Consider the following 20,264-nt stretch of genomic DNA (forward strand, 5'->3'; position numbering starts at 1 on the left):
CTGCATGGGACAGGTTTCCTGTTCATTAAGTGCAAAGCTACATGTCAACAGCCCTGCATGCAGCTACCAGAAGGCATCTCTACAAATGCCAGGCAGCAGGGCAGTTGATGGGCTCCCAACATTTGGCACATTCAAAGCTGTACACCTGGAAGACCTGCGTGAACATGTTAATCATGCCTTAAATATCATGTTTCCCAAGGCCCCTTGTTTCCTGAAAAGGATTCCATCCCCACACCCATTCTCACCAACCAATTCACTTAAGCCCTATAAAAAAGAAGAAATCTACCTTTTGTCAAAATTCCTCTAAACCAGAAATCTTAGATATTAAACAGAGCAGAAGCAACAGCAAAATGTACTGTTCTGTAACCCTAAAATCATATATCATGTCACAGCAAGGCAGTTCCATATGGCTGCAAATAAAAAGAATCAGGATTTACCCAGTTACAAACAAAGTCACTAGAGTTATTCTGAATTTACAGGAGTATAAATACTATCAGAATATGGTCTTTAACAGATATTATGTACACATACGAGCTGCTGTACCTCAAAGCAAACGTACAGCATGCATGGCTTTGTCCATTAGAAGCCAAAAGATATCATCTGTCAACCTCAATGCACCCCACTGCAGCCATGCAGACTAGAATGGAGGGTTTCTCTGCAAGAGGCTGGCTTATTTTGTGTTTGGCCTTTGCCTCACCCAGAGGGCCACACAGACCCACTGCCCCTTCCTTCTCAGAATGCAGTCCTAGGGCTTCCTCCAGCCCAGATCCTACATTCACAATGCTATTACAACTTCTTTCCCTCACCTGTTTGCTTGCTCGGATGTACACTTTCTCTTTCTCAATTTTCACCTGGGGATGAGAAAACAGTAGCAGTTTGCAAGACAGTGAGTACCTCTGACTCTGAAGTGAGTATTTATTCAACCTAGTCCAAAAATGACTGAATGAAACTTATGTCAGAGTATAACACGTTCTCATCGCCCAGTTATATTGCATAGTCTACCCAGTTGCTGTGAGAGCTGGGAAAACTGCCTACAGAGTTCTGGACTGCCTCTGGTCATTAGTATCATCTGAATGAACAACAGTCTTTAACACGGGGCCATCTTGCTGTTTATCTGGATTCTTAGCCCACACCTGTAACTGGTGTCTCAGAGCTACTGCAGCCTAAGGCAGCTTTCTCCCCTTCTTCCATGTCTACCCAAGTCTCTTCTCTAGCAACAACTGTGTAACAAACTCTTCCCATTTGTGTTCTTGTATCCTACTTTCCCTCTGCCTGACCCAAGAATCTCACTTGCACAGCAAATGGTTGGCTCCTGCGGAGTCAGGCTGGGGACAGTGGGACTCATGGAAATCAGGTGGAAAAAGCAGGGAATTAATCACATGGACTCACAACTTTTCCATACTTTCACAGGACCTCCCCCACTTTGGCTTCCTTACCCTGATGATCATTCCCTTCTCTGTGGGCCAGAAGATGGTACCTGGAATTTGGGCAAGCTGTCCAAGCCAGGAAAGTCTTCTATATCACCAGTGCCAATGTTGAAACAAGCACCGTGCCAGGGACAGCGCACTCTTCCTTTGGACAGAACACCTAAAAAAAACCATGTCATCACTATCCATACTTCCTCTAATTGTCATTCACGGCAATCCCACCAATATCTTCTTGCAACAATATATTGGCAGGATTTCCAATGGCCACGGGTGAGGAGTATGCCTTTTCATGCCAGTTCAATAACAATACAGTGCAAAAGCATGTTGAAATTAATTTATCAAAGTTTTAGGATAGAAATGGCCACTATGATCATCTAGTAGTTAGAGACTGTCATCCACTTAATCCTAAAGTGGAGAAGATTATTCTTCCCTACTACAGAAAATGTAGAAATGTCAGATTCTTTGTGCATAGCTCTGTAGGGCTCTGCTGTGTTGTCTTCTCCATGAACAACTCATGCCCCTGGCAGCTGCGGAGCACAGCAGCGGCGGGAGCCTGGCGGTGGTGAACAGGGCACTACTGCAGATGCCGCCAGCACTGTCGGCAGTGGGGTGGGGTAGCAAGAACAGACCAAGGGTTGTTGACCACCTGCAGCTGCCGCCGGCAGCATCGGAAGCGGCTAACAGGGATTGCGGACCGCCTGCAGATGCCGCCAGTGGGGTGGCAAGCAATGACTGCCCACAAGTACTGCCGACAATGTCGGCAGTGCCTTTTTGTAGGAGGTGCACTGCCACACTGAAGGGGTGGACATGCACCCCCTAAGCATTGCCCCTGGTCATCTCTTATCTAGAAGCCTGAGATTTATCCCTCAGGGCTCATATGAAAATTGGTCTTTTGTTTCTATACACCAGGCTGTCAGTTTTGCCTTGGCTACCTTATAGGAGCCTATTTTATGTTCCACAGGGGACTGAAGTAGCTATCAACTCCTTCTAACAGTTTATACAGAAACCTTTACCCCTAACATGGGTGCTGTACCAAGTACAGCTCAAATGCATCTAAGTGGTGCGTCCCACAATTTAAAATTAAGTGCATTTTGTCACACTTCCCAACTGACTTGCATCTTAGGCCCCGCCTAATGTCTCTGAGCACACCCACGTTCATCTCAGGATCTACCTAATGTCTTTAAGCACATCCATGTTCTCCTCAGCCGGCGTAACTCTTTTTCAGTAGCTGGCTTCCATTCTCTCTGTAGTACAGCTACTCCTTGCTTAGCGTCATAATTACTTTCTTGGAAGTCTTTAAGCAAAACAATGTTAAGCAAATCCAATCACATCACAGTAGTTACCTTCTAGCAGGCAACAGCCAAACAACGTTATAACCAAACACTGTGCGACTTTAAATGAGTATGTTCTCTACTTACAGAGATCAGCAAAATAATAACAAAATAACATTAACCGAGACAATGTTAAGTGAGGAGTATCTGTAATAACAATGGTTACTGTACTTACTAGAAAACCACCTCAAAGTAAACTGTCATTTAGAGTTAGCATTTTAGAAAGCACTGATTTTAAAACAATAAACAGTACACATACATTCCTGGCTCTCGTAAGGCTTATCATTCCCTGTATGTGCGAAAGATCTAACTTCTCCATGCTGTCCTGTAACAGGGCAGTCTGGACCTTTAAGTGGAAGCAGACAGCCCTATTGTAGAAGCCTGGGACTGCAGCAGGGAGCAAAGCAGAGGGAGCTGTCAGTGGGTGTGGGGAGGAGGGGCCATGGCTCTTGGAGCTACGTGCACCCTGGGAGGGCTGTGGGCTGGGGGACTGTGCCAGGCTATTCCCGGGGGGCGTGTGCCCCCAGATCTGCATGCAGGATGAGAACAGGCTGCTGCTGGCAGTGGCACCAGGCTCTTCCTGGTGTATGGGGTTGGCAGCAGACTGCTGTCATCTGGCACACAGATCCAGGGCACTCACCCCCAAGAAGAGCCTGGCACAGCCCCTTGTCCGCAGCCCTCTCGGGATGCACATAGCAGTAAAAACCATGACTCCATGCCCCACACCCACTGATTTACAGTTCCCTCTGCAGGTGGCGTCAGCCGTTCCCGGGGCCACTGAAGCAGGGGCTGGGGTGGGTGGGAACAAATGGAGGCCCAGGGAATGCAGGCCACAGCGCAGCTTCTCCCCACTTAGCCCAGCCCCTGCTGCAGTGGCCCTAGGAGTGGCCGACACCAGCTGCCTGCAGCTGCTGGACCGCACCACGCCCCAAACCCCCCAAGGCTCCGCTTCTCCCTACTCACCCCAGCCCCTGGGCTGCACCACGCTGTGGTGCAGGCAGCTGGCACTGGCTGCTCCCAGGACCACTGCAGCAGGGGCCAGGGTGAGTGGGAACAAGTGGAGCACCATGGGGCGCGGTGCAGCTTGTCCCCGTTCACCCCAGCTCCTGCTGCATCAGCCCTGGGAGCGGCCTATGCCACCTGCCTGCAGCTGCTGGGCAGTGCTGCACCCCTGAGCCCCCGGGGCTCCGTTTGTCCCCACTCACCCCAACGCCTGCTGCAGCGGCCCCGGGAGCAGCCAACACCACCTGCTTGCACCACTGTATGGCGCAGCCCAGGGGCTGGGAGGGAGTGGTGCACGGCCTGCCATGGAAGCAGGGGAGGACCTGATCCTGACCTTGGCACAAGCACCAGCACCAGTACCGGCACCTCCTGACCCACCCGGGGTCAGAGCCAGGAGCTCCACGCTCCCATGCAACGGCTCCAGCCCCATGGGCAAAGCAGCTGGATGCAGCGGTCGCTGCAAGGAATGGGGCCAGGCTCTTCCGCCTGCCCCCTACAGTGAGACTTGCAGCTCCCTGCACCCAGGGCAAGGTTGCAGCCAAAGCTGCCAGGGCACAGCTGGGACCCGCCCACCCCGGGAGCGATTCCTGCAGCCCCTCCCGCCCTACCTGGGGTCAGAGCCAGGAGCTCCGCACCCTGAGGCAGTGGCTCCAGTCACCCTCCCCTGTCCCCCATGTGGCCATCGTCCCCCTTTCTGCGTGCGGCTGCTGCCACTGCCCCCCCACCCACACATCCAGATGGAAACCTATGCCTCAGGTAACTGGCACGTTTAGATTTCTAGCACCCCCCAACCGGCACGAGTGGGGAATGGCTAACAAGGATTTTACTGTACCCGGTAAAATTGAGTGAACTGAAAAATGGGTGTAAAAACTGTTAAAACCAAATAACTTCAACCACCAAAAAAAAATATCAGGGAATTTATCAGTGAAAATTGGTATAAAATGAAAACACGGAACACTGAAGTTATCACATCTACTCAAACACCCATGCCTGCCTATGGCCTTAGACCAAGACGGCTACAACTAAAAACCCAGCCACTAGCAATTAAAAATCCAAGGAAGAAAGAAGAGAGTATTAAGCTGGAGAAAGGAAAAGTGTATGGGCAGGAAGTAGACTGGAACCTAGATAAGCTTGTTACCAGGGAAGAGCCATGCTACAGTAATGAGCCGGAGCTGAAGGGTCTCTCCTACTGCGCAGAGAAGATTTACTTGTTGGATTGAAGAAAGGGATAAATGTTTTGTTGGTTGGTTTGTTTATTTGATGAAAGAGCTGTGTATTTAAAAGGAGCTTCCAAGAGGGTAAAGCTAGCCGGCCAACCCACTGACAAATCCCTCTCTGTGCCCCATGTCTCTGACAAACTCTGATAACTGAAACCCCTGCCTCCTACTGTAAAAAGTGTTAACTGCTTCATGTCTTTTGATTTCAAGTTGGCAGAAGAACTGAGTCACTTCACAAGAAAGAAGATAAGAGTTGTTGGAAGTGGGCAGTTTCCCCTGTTGTGGTTTATTATTGCTCCCAAATGTTTGTTCAGAGACTGCTTATTTGGATATATTCTAGTGCTTTCCTATGTGTTTTTTCCCTCACTTGTAGGGAAGTCTTACAACCAACACACAATAACTTCACCTCACTCAGTCACATGGAGGCAACATCTACACGAGACGCTGACTGCACAGTAGACCAAGGCTATTGCGCAGTAGCGTCACATGGCAGAAACCATGACACGACACTACTGCACAGTAGAATCGGGCTACTGCTCAGTCAGCATCACGAGAAAGCCATTTGTCAGTGCTACTGCACAGAAACTCAGGTTACTGCAGTCATTTAGTACTTGTTTATACAAATACTAAATGACTGCGCAGTAATGACTGTGCAATCAGTGCCTTCTGGGACAGCCATGTAGACACAGCCAGAATGCACATATAATTACCATCTTTACTCACTAAGAAGATGATGTTTTTCCCATTTAATGTGGGGAAAAAGACCCTCACCTTACAACTGAGCACGAGGCAGTGGGGGTGGGGCAGACAGCTGCTGCAACTCCGGCCCCAGCCTAGGGTTGGTGCTGGACCCAAAGCCATAGCTACCACCTGTCAAGGAGGACCGAGTTAGGGAAGTTCTGGAGGGGCTGGACATGTTCAAATCAGCAGGTCCAGACGCTCTCTACCCCAGGGCGCTGAGAGAATTGGCAGGGGTCATCACAGTCCCCCAGGTACGGCTTTATGAGCGCTCATGGTGCTCTGGCCAGGTGCCAGAAGACTGGAAGGCCAATGTGGTCCCCATTTTTAAATAAGGGAGGACCTGGGAAATTATAGGCCCGTTAGTCTTACTTTGATCCTGGGGAAGCTCTTTGAGAAAATTATCCAGGAGCACATCTGTGAAGGACCAGCAGGGGGATGATGCTCATGGGCAACCAGCATGGGTTCAGTAGGGGCAAATCCTGTCAGACCAACCTGGCTGCCTTCTACAATCAGGTCACAAAATCACTGGATGCAGGTGTCACTGTGGATGTAGTCTTTCTGGACTTTAGGAAGGCCTTTGACACTGTCTCCCACCACATTCTCATTAAAATGCTAGGTGACTGTGGCATTGATGCCTACAGTCAGATGAATCAAAAATTGGCTAGATGGTTGCACCCAGAGTGGTGGTGGACGGGTCATATTTGACCTGGAGGGACGTGGGCAATGGAGTCCTGCAGGGCTCAATCCTCAGGCCCGCACTGTTCAATTTCTTTATTAGTGATTTGAACAAGGGGGTGAAAAGTATCCTGTTCAAATTTGCTGACAACCCCAAGATTTGGGGGAAGGTGGGCATGCTAGAAGGGAGGGACAGGATACAACTGGACCTGGACAGGTTACAGGGGTGGGCAAATGAAAACAGGATGGGATTCAATACTAACAAGTGCAGGGTGCTGCACTTGGGCAGTAAGAACCAGCACCATACCTATAGGCTGGGGAACTCCCTTCTTGTAAGCACAGTGACAGAAAGGGATCTTGGAGTCATTATCAATTCCAAAATGAACATGGGGCAACAATGCAAGGACACAGTCAGGAAGGCTAACTGCACCTTGTCATGCATCCACAGATGCATCACAAGCAGGACCAAGGAGGTAATCCTCCCCCTCTATGCGACATTGGTCAGGCCGCAGCTGGAGTACTGTGCCCAGTTCTGGGCGCCGCACTTCAGGAGGGCTGTGGCCAGCATCGAGAGGGTCCAGAGGAGGGCCACTCGCATGATGCGGAGACAGCAGGGCAGACCCGACGAGGAGAGGCTACAGGACCTGAACCTGTTCAGCCTTCACAAGATAAGGCTGAGAGGGGACCTGGTGGCCATCTATAAACTTACCGGGGGATCAGCGGGGAATGGGAGAGAGACCCTGTTCCCCCAAGCACCTCCCAAAGTAACAAGGAATGACGGCCATAAGTTGTTTGAGAGTAGGTTCAGGCTGGACATTAGAACTACTTCACAGTCAGGGCAGCTAGGAGCTGGAACCAACTTCCAAGGGACCCCTTGGGGGTCTTTAAGAGAAGGCTTGATAATTACCTAGACGGGGTCATATGAGCTCAAACCTACCAGGGTTCATATAAGCCCTGTATTCATTCCTGCTGCCCAGGGCAGGGGGCCGGACTTGATGATCTACTTAGGTCCCTTCCAACCCTACATCTATGAAACTGTCCCCCACTGATGACTGTATGCCCTATCACTCCTCCCCTGCAGCCCCCAGTCCCACCCCTGCCTCCCCCCAAAAATGCCATTTCACCCTCCCTCTCCTCCTCTGCTGTACTCCTTATCTTTGCTCCTTACTGGCAGGCTTTGTCCCTGCTGCAGCCTGGGGCATGGCTTGAGTCCAGTCCCATAGCAGTGGCATGGAACCAACATTGCTCTTCCAGCCCAGCCTCAGAGCAGCAGAGGTGGGGAACCAGCATTTCTGCTATGGGAGCGGGCTGCAACAGCAGTGCCAGCTCTGTGCCACAGCTGCTACGGGGCTGGGCTGGAGCCATACTCTGTTCCTTCCCTCCTCCTCCCCATGCCACACATGGCGGCACCATGGGCAGAGCCTGCCAGCGTGGAGCAAAAGCAAGAGTGGGGGGGAGGGGCAGGCAGGGGGAGAAACTTCAGGATGGGGAGACCAGAGGAAGTAGGGGGAGATCAGAGGCTGTGGGTGGCAGAAGTGGCATAGAGGGCAAAAGGGTGAATAGAGGAAGAGGGAATTGTGGCAGCCCAAGGCTACAGGGGGGCTGGCACAATGGGAGATATGTGTGTGTGGGAGCAGCAGGGGGTAAGCTGTTTGCCTCTCTAACTGCCCTATCACCTCTACACTGCCTGGCCCCCACCATCCCCCACTGCCTGTGCCCCACCTGCCCTACCACATTCCCGCTATTGCCTCCCCCACTGCCTGCCCCATTACTGCTTCCCTCATCACAGGGGTGGGCAATTATTTGGACTGAAGGTCCACCTAATGAGCTTTGATGACCTGTTGAGGGCTGAGGGGGGATTACAGGGCAGACCCTACAATCTAAGATTGCGGGACCTGAACCTGTTCAGCCTTCACAAGAGAAGGCTGAGGGGGGACCTGGTGACCATCTATAAACTCACTAGAGGGGACCAGAAGGGTTTGGGAGAGACCTTGTTTCCCCTAGCGCCCCCTGGCATAACAAGGAATAATGGCCACACGTTGTTGGAGAGTAGGTTTAGATTAGACATCCGTAAGAACTACTTCACAGTTAGGGCGGCTAGGATCTGGAACCAACTTCCAAGGGAAGTGGTACTGGCTCCTACTCTGGGGGTCTTTAAGAGGAGGCTTGATGCCTACCTAGCTGGGATCATTTGAGCCCAGTTTTTTCTCCTGCCCTGGCAGGGGGTTGGACTTGAAGATCTATAAGGTCCCTTCCGACCCGACTTCTGTGATTCTATGATTCTATAAGGGCGAGAGGAAGGGGAAGGGGCAGAGAGATGCCAATTGATCCTATCCACCCTGCTAGCCACCGCTACGAACCTGAGGAGGCAGGGCTGCATCCCCATGCCTCTCTACTGTGCTGGAGCAAGGGCCAGGATGGACTGAGCCAGGCTGCACAATACGTAGACTCCTCCATCCTACCACATGCATCCCCCACACCTCCCGGCTCCCTGTTGGCCTTGTGCAGTCCTGGCACTATGGCCACTGAGAGCCATGCCTGCATGAAACAGCGTGTAATTGGGTCATGCTTCAGAACTGGCTATGATGTTTCCTGGTGGCTCCATAATCCATGCCCCACTCATGTAGGGTACCCACCCTTCCTTCTTTCCTGCCACACCTTGATGTATTTCTTAGATTGAAAGGGAGGCTGCCTAAAGGTCCTAGAGCAGGCCTCAATCTAATAGCCAGCAGATCCCTCCTAAATACTGCTAGTCTCAATCCTGCCCTTAAGATGCATGGGCACTCTCAGCCCATCTGTGCCCCAGGACACCTGTAAGTTTTAAGGGCTTATTATGTGGTTCCAAACCACCCCTTACACCATGCCCATGCCTTGCAGATCTACTGTCCAATCACTCCCTTGTTGGGATCTCATCTCACTTTTCTCTTAGCTCAGATCCACTGTGTTGGACTCAGCTGCTGGGCTCCAGCCCTAGTCTCACCGTACTGGGCTCTGACTTAGCTACTCTCAGGCTCAGAGCCCCTGGCCCTGGTTCTCACCCCTTGTGGGCACTGATCCCCTGGCCCCTGGTTCTCACCCTTCTCAAACACTGGTTCTGCCCTTCTCAGGGTTTGGGCCCCTGGCCCTGACTCAGCTGCTCTCAGGTACTGAGCCTGCTTCAGCTCTCACTGGCCCCCTGTCTCCACCCTTTCTGGGTGATGACCCCTTGGCCCCTGTCTCTATCCTTCTATGGCACTGGGCCTGCCCTGGCTCTGCTCTGCCCTTTTTGGGGCTCTGGACCCTCTGGTCTCAGTCTGCACCTTGAGCCTGACCCCTGGCAGGTGCTCACATGCCTCCTAGGCACTAATGGGACCTCTGAAGCTTCCCCCCACAGTCCCACCCAAACCACTGGTGAACTGGAACAAAAAAAATAATCCCTCTGGATATAACACTAACCTGCTCTGGGTCCAAACACAAACAACAGTTACCACTTTGTAGCACCGGGCTTCCCCTGATCCTGGGTCACATTCCTCTGCAAGGCCAGAGCATTCTGTTTGTCTCCCCCAAGGTAGCACTGGTTCTAGCCAGGAGCTCTCCTGGACCCTCCTGCTCTGGAGCTCCTTTTACTACAGCCTTCAGGGCCAGATTGCATGCTCTGGCTCGGGCCCTGGGTTCATACAGCTGGAAGCCATGCCCTATTTGGTCGTTGGGTTCCCTGAGCTTCCACAGGTGTTTCCTGAGTAGGCTTGCTAACTAGCCTCCCTTGTATCTTGCTGATGATGAGCTCACTGTTGAAGCAGGGCCCGTGGTTCCCAAGCATGGTTCTGCTCTGCTGGATTACTGCAGAGCAACCAGCTCTGTGATAGCCAGCCAGGGGGAGGGGGAGAGGCTAGGAGTGCCTGTTTTCCTTGTAACCAATTCTCTTTTCTCCTCAAAAGACAGGAGCCTTCTAGCTCTCTATTACATGGGGTGTGATGCAGTATGCTGAATAGCTATCCCACACACCCACCTACCCACTGTGATGAGCAACTGCTACCACACTGCACCAGGAAAGCTGGGGGCAGCTGTCACATGCCAAGTCCCTTCCATCGCTGGCACAGATTCACCTCCCAGTGGCACCACAGTGCCAGGACCGCACAGATGCAGTGCCAACAAAAAGCCAGGCAGGGAAAGGAATGGATGCAGGGGGAGGAGGGGGACAGAGGAGTTTGCTCTGCCACAGCCAGGTCCAGGCTGGGCCACATAACGTGCAGAGTGGCAAAGTGAAGCCCTCTCTCCTCAGGCTCCCAGCACTGGCTGGAAGGCTGGATAGGATCAACTAGCAAGCCAGATATGTCCTACAGGCCATATTTTAGCCTCCCCCCTGCCTTGTCACCTTTCCCTCAGTACCTGCAGTAGTGGAGAGGGATGAATTTAAGATGATCCTCCAATAATTGGATTACATACATGGCAAATTATAATAAATTTATAAATTTTTCATGTGTAGAATCTAATTTGGGAGGGTTGTCTTACATTCAGGGTCTTGTATTCAGATAAATGTATCATCTCAGTAGTCTTAAATGAATGCTGGGGCAAAATGACAGTGATTAAGATGTCTTGCTATAGAAAACATGATTGTGAAGCATGCTTCAAATCCATAGCTAAGCCTGCTCCCAGTCCACTCAGCTGTAAATGTAGGGAAGTCAAGAGTTGCCAGACATGACGTTAAGCACATCCCTCCTTTTGATGCTGGAAGAAGGGGGAAGTGGGAGTCATGGAGATCAGGTAATGGAGACCATGAAGGTCACAACCCCTACTTACATGCCATAGGCTCTAAACAGTGTCATGGTTTATCCATGTGAACCCAGAATAATGTTTGGTTTGGATGGAACTTTGACTTTCGATTCAGAGACTGTTACATATAAATTTAAGATCCATCACAGGCCCAATCTGTTAGTGCCTCAAAGAAATGGCTCTCACCTAGTATGGAAGAATGACTCTCACTGATCCAGAGTGCTGGACATTAGGCTGCACCAGATTTTTCCCTTGATTGCATCTCTGCTTATTAGACTAAAACTTGAATTCTCTTGTCTTCTCATTTTTCATACAAAGGGAAAGATGATAGGAAACATAGGGCAGACTGCTTGTGCCTCAAGCAGCTACAAACCACTCCCTTTCTGTGGACCAGTTTCTTACTCCCCATCAGGGTTTCTGTACTTCAGAAACCACCACATTACAAGCCATCACATTACAAGTGAAAAACACCGAGGCCATCACACAGAGAAAATCAGACAAGGAGGCAGACATAGGAAATGCAGCAGATTGGGCAGAGAATCTAGAGCTAAAGACCTTAAACTGACAGGCATAAAAGTAAGCATTGACCTGATCATTGGAAGAACTCTGGAGAAAGGAAAACATGGGAAACAAATACAAAAATGTCTGGCCTTGAGTTGCAAGGTTGTCCACATATACAATGGAGCTAGACTGTTCTCACTGGTGACAGATGACAGAACAAGGAGCAATGGTCTCAAGTTGTAGCAAGGGAGGTTTAGGTTGGATATTAGGAAAAACTTTCACATTAGGAGGCTGTTGAAGCGCTGGAACAAGTTACCCAGAGAGGTGGTGGAATCTTCATCGTTGGAGGTTTTTAAGGCCTGGCTTGACAAAGCCCTGGCTGGAATGATCTAATTGTGGGCTGGTCCTGGTTTGAGCAGGGGGCTGGACTAGATGACCTCTTGAGGTCCCTTCCAACCCTAATCTTCTATGATTCTATGATTAGAAGATGTAAGCTCTTTGGTATGTAGGCACAAAGAGAGTAAAAGCCCTTCCTTAGTAAAGCAGGGAAAAGAGAAGAGGGAAAGCTTTGATCATCAGCAATTTTTCAGGGGAGGCGTCCCTGAAAAAAGGATTCATAAGGGATGTAGCCTAGGGTGGGATTGTCTAGAGTGGGGGCAGGCAATTATTTTGGGCGGAGGGCCACTTACTGAGTTTTGACAAGCCATCGAAGGCTGCATGACAAATATTAATTTTCTAAATTTTTTAGGGGCCCCGCGGGCCAGTTAGAATGGCCTGGCAGGCTGCATCTTACCCACCCCTGGTCTAGAGCAGTCAGTGATTCTCAACCAGGGCACTGCCAGCTCTTCTGAAGGGTGTCATGGGGTGTGAGGAGATAAGCACAGGCTCAGGCTTGTTCCTGCTTGGCACTCCCCTACCCCCACAGCCTGGGGCATCTGGCATTGTAGTACATAAATCAGTTTTTGAAATGGGGCATCTCTAAATTCATAAAAGTTATAGAAGGGTTCCTTGAGTCTAAAAAGGTTGAGAACCACAGGTCTAGAGCAGTGGTCAGCAACCTTTAAAGGCGGCAGGCTGGACTGACTCAGTTCAGCTCAGAGGGGGACAGGCTGGCAGGAGTCACTACCGGCCACTACCAGAGCTTTTTCCTGTGATGGCATGGGGACAGCACTCATTTGTGCTTTTTCCCATGACAACAGGAGGAGAGTAAATGCTGCAGAAGCCCCCCCACACACACACCCCTCACTGCCAAATGCTGCTGAAGTGCCATGTTTGTGGGCTAGATCAAACAGACCAAGCCTGCAGGCCATAGGTGGATGACCTCTGGTCTAAAACAAACTTCCCTATTGTTTCTAGGAGCCATGAGTCTGAACCAATTCTGCATCTGCCATGAGAAAAAAAGAGCAAAGATAGGCACGGAAAGTGTCTTCAAATGAAATCAGACTAAGGCTCTTGAAAAAACCATCCAGTTCTGGAATTTTTCTCTAGGTGTTGCAGAAGGGGAAGGAACTCTTTAAAGGCTGAATGTCAAGTGTGGCAGAAAAAAACTGCTTTTTGTTTAGAGGATGTGGCAGTTTCTGAATAGGCCTCTGACTTGAGTACTGTCAAAAAAATCCCTGTCTTTAGGAGAAGGTGGGCACATTTACACATGCAGATAAATGTGCCTGAATTTTCTGCACAGAAAATTCGGGCACATTAAACTGCAGTCCTGCACACAGTTTAACACATACCTGTCAGGAGCAAATTTGCTCCTGACAGAAGCAGTTCAGTCCAGGACCTTCCTGGATTTTGGGAAGCCCTTAGTTCCTAAATAAATGACCATGTCTCTGCTTGTTACTGAAATATGAATAGAGCATGTTTTAAGTGCTGTCTTTTGCTGTCTCCCCCAGTGGCCCTGGGATGCCCCCTCTGTCTGCTGCTCTGTTTTCTACATATGTAACTGTTTCTCTTGGTTCAATAAGTTGAACTGTCTTGAAAATTGCTTACCTTGAAAATCCTGTAATGGTTGCTTTTTATGTAAGTTATGGTGAATAAATCATTAAAAGTTACTTAAGTAAACAATAAATCTCTCTCCTTTTCTTTTGTCTGTGTTATCATCAATTGCAATTCTTTTTGAAACAGGAGGGAAGGTCCTTTAACCAGTATTGGGAAACCCAAGGAATCCCCAAGTGGCAACAGCATGGCATGGGGAGGTGGAAGGGGGGGGCAGGGATAGAATAAGATTCCTTGGGGCTCGGTGTCAGGAGGAGCTGTTATGCCAATGCAGGAACTGCCTGGGGGAATGCTAGGGACACCCTGAAACCAACACCCAAGCAGAGATGACAAATGAGGCATCAAGCCCCTGGGGTGTACCCCCGTTGGCAGTACTGAGGGGTGACAAAGCATGCAGGGGCAACTTGTCAAGCAGCTAACATTATAGGGACACCATGGGACACCCTACATTGGTGAGAGAGAAAGATTGGCTAGCGTTGAGAGAGAAGCCTGTTTCTGTGCTTTCAAAAGGGCACTTGGCAAAAGGCTGGTGGTCGGGAAAGGCAAAAAAAGACCCGACTTCAAGTGTTGGCAAGGGTTTGCTGGCTTGCCATGGCTGGGTGCACCCATAGGTGAGCCAAGCTGAGCTTTCCATGTATTGGGGGCTGTGGGGGTGGCCAGGGGAGCCCCAAGGTCTGAGGAGGTGAGACGACCCTGGTGTGGGGTCCTGGGAAAAGGAAGCCCCAGCCAGCAACACGGGGAAGATGAACAAGGCAAGGAGGGAAGACCCTCAGTTGCTAGAGAGGCTAGAGGTTTGCGGACCCTGATGACACCTGTGGGAGCACAGGATCTCAGGCTGGGTGGGAGAACCAGGGAGGAACCCCTTAATAGGCATCATGAGCGTGGGTGTTACTGAGGGTGACAGTCACCTTGAGACATTCTCACAAAGTATTCCTTGGACTTTTTGTGCCTTCCGCTCAGAGCATTTCTCACCTCAAAGGACTTTAATGAACAGTCACTGATCACCGGCCATTATCCCTTTAGAAAGGCAAGGCAGGACACCCTACATAAATTAGCATTAAGTCCACATAATACCACCATGCCACACAAGAACCGAACAGTCACCCATCCACCCACAGAACTACCCACCATGGCTTCCAACACAGTAGGAGCTCAAGGTGGACAGTTTAGCCAAACTGCCCCCAAACACCGAATTCATCCAAGCCATCTTGTGAACAGAATACATTCGCCACTGCCTCTGTCATGGTCACCCACTCCTCCACCTATAGTCATTCAAAAAATGATAGTGCTGATGCCACCCACAGTGGTTATAGTTAACAGTCCCACAGTGTACATGGTCCTCCCCCACTTTGCCAGCACTGCACCAGTCTGAATCCTACAACCACCAGCCGCTGTTTCAGGACTAATACTAAGAGGCAGAGTGCCGGACTTTGGTAAGTTTCCCAGTTGTGGGTATTTTTCAAGTCTTCATAGATTTCATAGACGTTAGGGCTGGAAGGGACCTCCGAAGACCGTCGAGTCCAGCTCCCCACCCAAAGTCTTAAAAGCCACTGATTTTTGGTTGAGATTTCATACTCAGCTAAGTGCTGAATGTCATTTCCCAGCTAAATGCTGAATGTTATTTCCCCTTACAGCTGTTCCTCACCCATCAATGTGTGGTACAGAGACACAGACTACAGAACAATACTATCAATCAGGACAGTGATTGATTAGGTATTTTATATATTGTGGAAAATCTCAATTATGCCATAACCTAGGGTGAAAAAGAAAACAAAATTTCTTTCTTCCTTTCTTTCACAGAAAGCAGCACACTACTACTGAGGAGACATTGTCATGATTTACACTTTATTTTTCACAGAAGTGAAGAATGATGATCTCAAGTTATTGGATGTGGGACTATTTTGGGAGGGTTATTTCATGACCGTTGTTGTTTGTTTGTTGTAACTTAAATTCTGCAAATAACAAAATTTTGGTACTGTACAGTTGTGTGCACTCTGAAAATCAGAACACCCTTGGGTGCTGGTGTGATGGTGCAGTGCAAGAGAAGATTGCAAAAGGTGCAGGCGAGGGTGATGTGGGCCACAGGGGTTGCACCATTTTGTGGGCCAGTCAGGGTTGAGTGCACCTGTAGGGGTGCCTAGCTTCATCACAAACATGGAGAACACAATGGACAACAGAGCAAAGCCAATTATTTTCCCACAGAATAATTTACTCACAGGGAATTTAATTAAGAAATTGGTGTTCAGGGTCTTGTGATGCACCCAACTCTAGGGTGTAACAGCCACATATAACAGCCCCAAGCCCCGCAGAGAGCACCAGTAGGGTGGAGCCCTGACACTCCTCTCTCCATAGTGTCATGGCACAAGCACGTGCGGGGCTGGTGGTGGGCTGGGTTGAGACAGTTCTGTAATTGGAATTGTGGATAATTTAGAAGAAATATTTCCAATTACTGCATGCCTAGAAGCAAGGTGGGAGTGGTGGGTGAGGGTCTTCTTTCCCGCTGGGACCTTGGTGGACCCCTGGCTACCCCCTCAAGTCTCCCCAGTATTGTGTGCTTCCCCTAATAGTGCCCTGAAGTGGTGATCTGTGAGTGTGTGTGCTTTACAAAGCAATAATTGCAAGTGCAGAAAATTTAGAAACAATATTTCCATTTACCACGTGCCTAGAAGTGGGGTGGGGGAAAAGACTTAGACATATCTAGAAATAGATATGTGGCTGGGGAGGTGGAGATCAGGAAGACCTATGGCACTGGGGAAACGGCTCCATAAAAAAAGGAGAACACAGTGGACTGTAATAATGTTTCACTGGTGGGATGAATGTAAATAGGCCACTCATTTACATGATCTGAGGATATGACATATGGCAGTGTGAATATAGTGCCTGTGAGAGAAGCAGAACTGGAAGTCAGCACAGTAGAATACAATAACAATTATATTATACTGTACATTACAATTTACTAACGGGAAAAAAGTTTCAGTCCAACAAAAAATAATTGTAATTAACCTGATTCTTCAAGCAGGAGATGAACTGCCCAATATATAGTAAGGAACATTTTGATCCTTTCCACTTGGTGTGCAATAGCCACATTACAACAGAAATTACATAGATTTCTCAGTGAACCCAAGCGACATCTGGTGGGCAAGTCATGTCAGAACAGGAAAATGACAAGTTTAGCTGTGTGTGCAAATACATGTCACAAAACTATCACAATAAAAATAATCCTGCTGGAGCAACTGGCCACACTACAAATCAAACATGTCAGAGGGGGTCTAACTTATCATTATAAATCAAAATCTACCATGATAAAAAGATGTCAAGATATACTTTCTGATGTGACTAGCCTAGAGAAACAGTGATTTTTGGTGCCATTTTGTGACATATTTTCAAACACTGTGGCGGAGCATCAGTGGGGTGCTTGCCACTTTTAGGGCTATTACAGGCTTGGGGGGAGCCTGCTTTTCTGAGCAGCAGGGAAAAGCCTTTCCTGCTAAATATTGTAAGGTGCTCTGCCACTTTAAGATCTGGATCAGGCAACAGGCAGGTGCAGCTCAGTCCTGATGAGCGGCCATCTTAAACCCTAGGCCAGCAGGGCTGGAGGCAGCAGTTTGCTACCAGACACCAAGGAAGCAACATCTCCTGAAGGAGCTGCTGCTCCAAGAACAGATAGGAGGCAAGGGCAGGAGCTATGGGGGATGACTTGTAGGCTTCTGGTCCTGGGCATGGCCTAAAAATGCACCCTGCCAGGATAAGGAGGCCAGGTGGTCCTGCCTGTGGCAGGTAAATGCCAGGTTTGAGGACCAACCCGGTGAAAAGCAGGTTGGGGTGCCTAAACCCCTGCCCCCACCATCTGGTGGATTGCATGATAACAATGGAGGAGGTAATGGGGCCAGGGACATCCATATGGAACACCTGAGCCCTTCGGGGTGCAAGACCCCGAAGGCGTGTAGTGAAGGCCAGGTAAGCTTTGAGAAGTGCCTGAGCCTCAAGGGGTGGAAGACCCCATGAGAGGAGCAGTTGAGGCCCTGGAGAGAGAGCGTGAGTTGTGGGCCAGGCATGCTGATGAGCAGCTCCTGAGTCTGCATGGGTGTTAGACCCCAGACCCCAGAGTATGTGGTGAGGTAGAGAGTGGCCGTGGTGAAGTCCTGGGAGTGAGGGGCACAAGTTGGGGCCCTGTAGGCAGGAGCTTGAGTGGAGGACCTGCTAGAATGGGGGCATGAGTTAGATCTATGTAAGCCTTTGGGCACCTGAGGCCACAGGTGGGCTGGAGGCTGATTGGAGGGTGGCAGAGGAGGAGCCACAAGGAGAACAAGGGGGCAAGCCATCAGCCCCTTGATGGAGAGCAGCTGGGGGAGTTACCCAGCTATGAGACCAGGGGCAGAGTCAGCACAGCATTTTTGAACTGCCCAGTGTTCGCCTGAATGAGGGTAGTAGGAGATGCCCAAAAGGCTGTGGGCTTGGGCTTGCTGCCCAGAGAGTGAAAAGTAGCAAGCCTGAGGACCCTCCAGGTGAGGGCAGGGTGAATGTGGTTCCCAGGAGAGAAGGGGCAGTACAAGTGAGGCCCAGGAAGGGCGGGATGAAAGAGACTGGGTGAGAGCAAGAGGCCTCTGTGAGAGGGAGGTGGTATGAGTGTGGCTCTAGCAGAGCGCAGTGAAAGAGACTCAATGCTATGACAAGTTGGGCCCAGTCTCAGGCTGGAGCTTACCACAGCTGTAAGCAACATCTGCAAGGCATGAGGCATGTTAAGGGGTGGTAGGAGCATTTACTTTTGGCCCCTAGACATCAGGGCCCTCAAAGGGTAGCCTCCCACCTACTAATGAATTACTTAACAGCAAGGTATGAAAAGTGATGTGCCCAGAGACCGTGGGAGACTAGCACTGTGCCGATGTGGGCTATCCCCAGCCAGTATCAGAAATATCAGTCATTGACATTAGCAGCCATAACAGGGAGCAAAAGTTTTTAAGCCAGATGAACAGCTTTGCAAGGAACAGAATCGTTGACACAGTAGCGTGGTCTTTATGTGACAGTGCAACCTGCTGAAAAGACTTTGATGAATGCACTAAACAGTTCCACCAAGTTCCTTAGTACTAGGGGAGACATCTACATGTGCACTAATGTGCCATAGTTACTGTGCATTAAGTTTAGTAATTGTAATAACAGGTACTAGATGTGCAGTAACTGGTGCTGCTGTGCAGTAGCACTGGCACGTATCTTTTAGTCACGCTAATGTACAGTAGACTAGGTCTAGTGCACATTAGCATGGCTTTTGCCGTGACACACTAATGTGCAGTAGAATTAGTCTACTGTGCGTTTAGCATCTCATGTAGACATGCCCAGGAAATTATACATTATTTCCTGGAAGATCATGTCTGGTACAACCCAACTGCTCTTGAACTAGCCAGAGCCATTCCCCAATACTCTCTCAGTCTGAGATACAAAAAATAATATAAAGTGGCACCAGCACCTTGTAACTCTCTCATAAACTGTTTGAAGTGTTTTATACCTCTCCCCATTACTACACAGCAGAATAAAGACCACGAATATGGAACGTTCTCCATGAGCCAAGAGCTACACACCACATTACCACATTTAGTCTTCATGCGTAATGCTACTAACATATTTGTTCTCTTAACAGAAAAAAATTGCAGGAGTCCAGAAAGCCCTCTACATTACTCATTACTTCTGAGATCCTGCAGTTAGTGAAGATTTTTAAGGTATAGGAGCCTGAAATATCATAACAGAATCTGAACTTCAAGGCAACTTTTTAACCCATTACAGACTAGAAATAAAATTAAGAGAAGTCCATGAATATCCTCACGGAAGCCAAACTTTACTCATAAATGCAACTGCACTGATACTATCTTTCATAAGAAGGGAAGAAATATAACTCACACATTAAATACAAAATAGTACCCAATATTAATGACTTCAGCTGCTCTACAATGACTATATATATATATTCTTAAAACCTCATTTAAAGATATTTCACCCATAGTTTTATTGCGTTAGCTAGCAAGTGAACCATTAGGAAAATAAATGGACTCTGAATACTCTACAGAAGACAGCCTGGTCCCTCTAGTTATTTGTAAATGTATGCTTACTTCCATAGTACGAAGATGTCTCTACAGAACAGAAAACTAGGCATTGCAAAAAAGACATCCCAAGGGGTTCAGGTGTATTCATACAAGTCCATGTTTTTTGTTAATGTTTGATTTACTTACATAATCTTACCTAGAGTCATAACAGACTAACCTTTTACAAGTGGGGCTCCATAGTGAGGGCATTTGTGTCCCATTGCATAATATTCTCCATTCTCCTTTATCAACAGAGCCTTCCCACAGCCCAGGTCAACTTCTCGCATCCTAGGGATAAAGAACATGAGAAATACAGCAACTGAGCTAGCAGCAGGGATCCCAGTTTTCTCTGTCAAAAAATCCAAAATTCTCTAATTAATGCCCCCTTCGCCAAATCTGTGTTTTTCTGGTGTAAGATGAAACACCACTAATACATAGGTATCAGCTGAACACTATGTTTTATTGATATATTTACAATTTGAAAGCAATTTGGAAGCTTACCAGTGCCTCAATCATTATAATAAAATAAATTCTAAATACCTATATATTTTTGAT

At 48.9% G+C, this 20,264-nt stretch overlaps 1 protein-coding gene across 1 annotated transcript in view; it reads right to left on the reverse strand.

Annotated features, from left to right (window-relative positions):
• Window positions 1-20,264, reverse strand: part of AIFM3 (AIF family member 3) — a 214,587-nt gene that overhangs the window by 125,885 nt on the left and 68,438 nt on the right. The window contains exons 3-5 of the mRNA XM_090062294.1: window positions 19,888-19,997; window positions 1,478-1,587; window positions 807-851 (exon numbers count right to left, since the gene is read on the reverse strand). Coding sequence (XP_089918420.1) covers window positions 807-851; window positions 1,478-1,587; window positions 19,888-19,997 — 265 coding nt within the window. The remainder of the gene's footprint in view (window positions 1-806; window positions 852-1,477; window positions 1,588-19,887; window positions 19,998-20,264) is intronic.

The sequence above is a fragment of the Crocodylus siamensis genome, chromosome 9, assembly GCF_052110815.1.
Source record: "Crocodylus siamensis isolate JL-2025a chromosome 9, ASM5211081v1, whole genome shotgun sequence".
NCBI lineage: Eukaryota > Metazoa > Chordata > Crocodylia > Crocodylidae > Crocodylus > Crocodylus siamensis.